The 6,101-nt window shown below is 25.4% G+C and overlaps 1 protein-coding gene across 1 annotated transcript in view; it reads right to left on the bottom strand.

Moving 5' to 3' along the window:
- Positions 1-793: 793 nt before the first annotated feature.
- Positions 794-6,101, bottom strand: part of LOC134837870 (peroxidasin) — a 28,379-nt gene continuing 23,071 nt past the window's right edge. The window contains exons 5-6 of the mRNA XM_063853262.1: positions 1,125-1,261; positions 794-906 (exon numbers count right to left, since the gene is read on the bottom strand). Coding sequence (XP_063709332.1) covers positions 794-906; positions 1,125-1,261 — 250 coding nt within the window. The remainder of the gene's footprint in view (positions 907-1,124; positions 1,262-6,101) is intronic.

Here is a 6,101-nt window from a genome sequence, read left to right as displayed (position 1 = left end):
ATTTAAAAAATTAAAAATAATTTAAAAAAAAAATTAAAAATAAATTTAAAAAGAAAAATTAAATTTTAATTCAAAACTTAAAATAAAATTTTAATATCAATAAAAAATTAAGATTTAATAAAATTCTCTGAAGAAAAATAAAAAAAATAAATTTAAAAAAAAATAAATTAAAAAACATAAATTTTAATTCAAAAAATATTAATAATAATTAAATATAAAAAATTAAAATAAAAAATATTAATAAAAAAAACAAAACAAATATTTAAAAAAAATAAAAATCCGCTTAGATTTTTTTGCTATATGAAAACTTTAAAATATCTTTAATTGTCTAAAAATGTTTTTTTTTATTTAGAAACGAAACGACACAACCCTCACAAAAATAGCACGAGACTATTGTCTGTAAATATTTTTATAACGAAAAATGTGACATTTAACGATTCTCTTGCACAAACACATTCCCCTGCACTTTAATTGTTTTGGATTTCATTTCCCGTTTTTTTTTTGTGCAATTTGGGTCTCGACAACACAACAAAAAAAATTAGAACATGTTGAAATATCCGGCGTTGTATCAAAATCGTGCTTTGATGCCATTTTTTTTTTGTCATCCATAAACCCCTCTGAGCGGTAACAAAGTAATTTTATGAAATAAAAATACGTACATTTTTAATCCGGATTGCTGATGACGATGATGATGAAAGTCAACTGATATTGCATCCGTTGCCAGCTTATTGCATTTTCGTGTAGCTGTCGATGCCGCTAAGCTTGTTGAAAAATTTGTCGAAAAAAATTCTGGTCACCGTTGATGAAGCAACTGCATAAGGATGACACACAACAACATGACACTCGTTAACGGTGTCCAACTCGGCGACGAGCCTCCAGTCTGCATTGCAGCAGGATTTTCACCCGCTTGAAAAAAAAAAGTTGAAAAGTTGAAAAAATGGAGTTAATGATAAAAATACTCGCTCTCAGCTACTTATGCACAACAACATAAAATTTTAATTAGATACTTGATGCATTTTTTTTTAATTTAATGGAAAACTCCTGTTTTTGTGCGCTCAAGTGGATTTTAATTAAAATACATCTGAAGGGTCCTTTAAAGAAATTCAGAAAAAACAAAAGCTTACCATTCAACACGTGAACTGCTACCGTTGTGAGCGCCACGTCAGCCAACGAGCAAGTATAGTTTCCCGAATCCTGTCGATTCGCATTCGCTATGTACAATCTACTGACAGCTCCTCCCGTATTTAGGTCTGTTTTTACACTGCGGAGAAAAAAAAAATAAATTAATATCTTAACAAGATTTCTAAAAATAAAATTTCTTCGTAATAAAGCGAGAGTCCATCAACGATAATTATAAAAAAATACTTTTTTTTTCGGGTATGCTCATTTTTTTTTCGCTGTTACCCGGAAGGCGATCAAATGGCGAATATCACTGCATTGCAGGGCACCAACAAAAAAAAAATAATTAATTAAGCCAAAGAAAACAACCCAGTCGTCTCGTAAAATAAATATATGAACAGAGAGGCGGAAAAAATGACACAAAAAAATAATTAATACCCATCACGTATTCGGCGAGTGATGTTTTTATGTTGCTGCTACGCGACGACGCCAAATGGACATCAGAGCAAGGTTTTTGAAATAATAGAAGGCTTAGGAGAGAAGTTGAAAAATTTGATGAAAAGGATTGTAATAGAAAAAAATGCGTTGAATAGAAGTTTTTTTTAAAAAATGGGATTGACTGTAAATTTATAAAACGGAATTATTTTTTCAAAGGTTGAAATATTTTTATTATAAATAGATTTTAATTAATTTTTTTTTTTCAATTTTTATTAATTTTTTATACCTAAAAAGAAAAAGGAAATAAAATAAAAAATAAAAAAAAAAAATAAATAATTAAAAAAGTTCAAACTATTAATTTAATAAATTTTCTTCCATAAGAAAAAAAATAAAAAAATAATTTTTTCAATTAAAATAAATAATCTAAAAAAAAAATTAAAATAATGAAACAAATAATACTTTAATGAAAAATTAAAAATTTTATGAATATTTTAAAAAATTATTTTTTACCGCATTTCGAAGAAAAATGCGGTATTAAACTCGACTTGTCGTGTGTGTGTGTGTTCCGGTGTGCCCCAAAATTTTTGTAAGTAATTCTTAGTTATTTAAGCACTTAAGGGTCTCTGGGCATAAAAAAATGAAATTGAAAAAATCCTTTGACATGTTTTTGATTTGAAAACTAAATCAAGAGCAAAAAAACTGTGTCAAAAACTGTGTCAAAGCTATTTTTGTCAAATCTTGCTCCAAATGGATAGAAATTTGTCAGAGGGCTCTAATTTATCATTTTTAATCATTTTATAACTCAAAACTGCCAAAAAATTGAAACTGAAAAAAATTTTTTCTTTGACATAGTTTTGTTTTAAAAACTAAATCAAGAGCAAAAAAACTGTGTCAAAAACTGTGTCAAAGCTATTTTTGTCAAATCTTGCTCCAAATGGATAGAAATTTGTCAGAGGGCTCTAATTTATCATTTTTAATCATTTTATAACTCAAAACTGCCAAAAAATTGAAACTGAAAAAAAATTTTTTCTTTGACATAGTTTTGTTTTAAAAACTAAATCAAGAGCAAAAAAACTGTGTCAAAAACTGTGTCAAAGCTATTTTTGTCAAATCTTGCTCCAAATGGATAGAAATTTGTCAGAGGGCTCTAATTTATCATTTTTAATCATTTTATAACTCAAAACTGCCAAAAAATTGAAACTGAAAAAAAATTTTTTCTTTGACATAGTTTTGTTTTAAAAACTAAATCAAGAGCAAAAAAACTGTGTCAAAAACTGTGTCAAAGCTATTTTTGTCAAATCTTGCTCCAAATGGATAGAAATTTGTCAGAGGGCTCTAATTTATCATTTTTAATCATTTTATAACTCAAAACTGCCAAAAAATTGAAACTGAAAAAAAATTTTTTCTTTGACATAGTTTTGTTTTAAAAACTAAATAAATTTGTCAAATCAAGAGCAAAAAAACTGTGTCAAAAACTGTGTCAAAGCTATTTTTGTCAAATCTTGCTCCAAATGGATAAAAATTTGTCAGAGGGCTCTAATTTATCATTTTTAATCATTTTATAACTCAAAACTGCCAAAAAATTGAAACTGAAAAAAAAATTTTTTCTTTGACATAGTTTTGTTTTAAAAACTAAATCAAGAGCAAAAAAACTGTGTCAAAAACTGTGTCAAAGCTATTTTTGTCAAATCTTGCTCCAAATGGATAGAAATTTGTCAGAGGGCTCTAATTTATCATTTTTAATCATTTTATAACTCAAAACTGCCAAAAAATTGAAACTGAAAAAAAATTTTTTCTTTGACATAGTTTTGTTTTAAAAACTAAATCAAGAGCAAAAAAACTGTGTCAAAAACTGTGTCAAAGCTATTTTTGTCAAATCTTGCTCCAAATGGATAGAAATTTGTCAGAGGGCTCTAATTTATCATTTTTAATCATTTTATAACTCAAAACTGCCAAAAAATTGAAACTGAAAAAAAATTTTTTCTTTGACATAGTTTTGTTTTAAAAACTAAATCAAGAGCAAAAAAACTGTGTCAAAAACTGTTTTGCTCCAAATGGATAAAATTTGTCAGAGGGCTCTAATTTATCATTTTTAATCATTTTAAACTCAAAACTGCCAAAAAATTGAAACTGAAAAAAAGACATAGTTTTGTTTTAAAAACTAAATCAAGAGCAAAAAAACTGTCAAAAACTGTGTCAAAGCTATTTTTGTCAAATCTTGCTCCAAATGGATAGAAATTTGTCAGAGGGCTCTAATTTATCATTTTTAATCATTTTATAACTTAAAACTGCCAAAAAATTGAAACTGAAAAAAATTTTTTCTTTGATATAGTTTTGTTTTGAATGTGTTTGAAATTGCAAAAGGGTCATGAGGAGTACGAAATTATGAAATAAGTAGTACAAAACAGCGTAGATATATAACATCGAAATGCGGTATATGTATGTCGTTCTTAAGACGACTACTTTCTCTATTTTTATTGAATTAATTTTAAATAATTTTAATTTTTTACTTTATTTTATAAATTTATGATAATTTTTTCATGTATAAAATAAAAAAAATAATGGCTAAACAAGACGAACATATTTTTAAGCAAAATAAATGAAAAAAAAATTAAATTTAATGCAAATAATTTTTTATTAATGAAAACATTTTACGTTAAAGATTAATCCAAAAAAGTTCCAAAATCCAAATTGCAAAGAAAATTAAACCAAAAAAGATTTTTTTAAAAATAGAAAAATAAATCCTAAAAATTTTATTTTATTCATTTCATTATTTTAATAATCAAAAAAAAAATAAAAATTTGACAAAATTATCAGAAAACTTATAAAAATCTCAGAACAAATCAGAAAAAAAATGACTTTTAATAACAATTTCAATCTCATACTTTATGTTTGCATCATTGATTCACAAATGCACTTATTATTACAACCTCTTTACTCGTTTTCTCTTTGCACAATAATTTCATGTCAAGTCATCTATTTTATGATTTCTACTATTATTACAGATTTTTTTCCACTCTCCATTATTATTTTCCTTCAAACTACATTTTTCATCATCATCGTTGTTGCTGTTGTCGTCATCACAGTCATCATCTACCATTACCACGATTGTTGCAACAAAACCTTATTGTTTACACTTTTCCTCAAACTCCCATCGATAGCAAGTCAATATAAAAACATTTTCACATCACTGCTCGTTTTGTCAAGTATTTTCTTGAAATTGAAAAATCTAAACAATCAGGGAGTCCCACGATTTTTTTTTTTTTTTTCGAAAATCGAAATTGGAGCTCAAAATAAGATTTTTGTGGATTTTCGATAAAATTAAATTTTTTATGAATTTTTTTAGAAAAAATGAGATTTCCGATCAAGTAAACATCTGGTTACCGCACATTATCTTTATATTGATCATAATAAAATGGAAAGGCATGGCAGGCAGACATCTCCGTTCGCATAAAACAACTAAATGGGAAAATCGTTTATTTATTCATTGTGACAACAAGCCGATGAACATTATTATTATTATTATTGTTATCATAACAAACATGCACGACAACGACGACGACGCGTCGTACAATGGCAGAGGAGATGATGATGATGACAACGACGACGACGACGATGTTGTTGACGTTATTGAGAATGCAACACACACAGCGAGGCATAAAGCGAAACAATATAAAAAACGAGACTTTATTATTTTGTTTTTAATGGTTTCCATCATATGCTGTCATAAGCGTAAATTTACACTCATTTTTTCGTTATTGTATTTTTTTTTGAGTTGTGTGCAGTGATCGAGTTTTCCGATTATTTGTTCGAGAAACGAAAAAAAAGATAAAATTGGGCTTTTAAGGATATTATTTTGAACAGGTGTTACGAGTTTTTGCGTTTGAGTGATGGCAATTTATCATTAAGTGATTGAAAGCGGTAGAAAAATCAAACAAATTTAAAGGTATTTTTAGATTTTTTTTTTTGAAATATAGGTCGAAGTGTTTGGGATTTAAAGAGATCTTCTTTTTTTTAATAAAGGAAATAATTGAAAAAACGTTATTTTTTTTTAAATAGAGTTAGTTTTTCAATTTTTTTAAATATTAAAAAAATAATTTTAATTAATTTTTTAGTAAAAATTATTTTTTAATTTTAATATTTTTTTTTAATTTAATTTAATTATTATTAATTAATTTATTTATTAATTTAAAATTAATTTATTAAATTAAATTATTTTAATTAAAATTTTTAAGGAATTTTTTTTTTAATTTTAATTAATTATTTTATTATTTTTTAATTTTTATTTAAAAAAAAACAAATTTGACGGGTAACGAAGAACGAAGTCTACGGGTAATGCATATTAATATACCGTAATGTAGATAATTCTAACAGAATTTAAAAATATGTTCTTTTAAAAAAAATTGAAATTAAACTCGTTTTCTTCACATTTTTTGTTTTAAATTTAATTTTTGAAAATTTTTAACTGAAATTTTAAAATTTTATGTAGTTTTGTAATTTTATATATTTTTATTTCAAATCTATTTTATTTAATTTTTGGTTAA

Source organism: Culicoides brevitarsis, chromosome 1 (assembly GCF_036172545.1).
Source record: "Culicoides brevitarsis isolate CSIRO-B50_1 chromosome 1, AGI_CSIRO_Cbre_v1, whole genome shotgun sequence".
NCBI lineage: Eukaryota > Metazoa > Arthropoda > Insecta > Diptera > Ceratopogonidae > Culicoides > Culicoides brevitarsis.
This window is presented reverse-complemented; position numbering and strand designations above follow the sequence as displayed.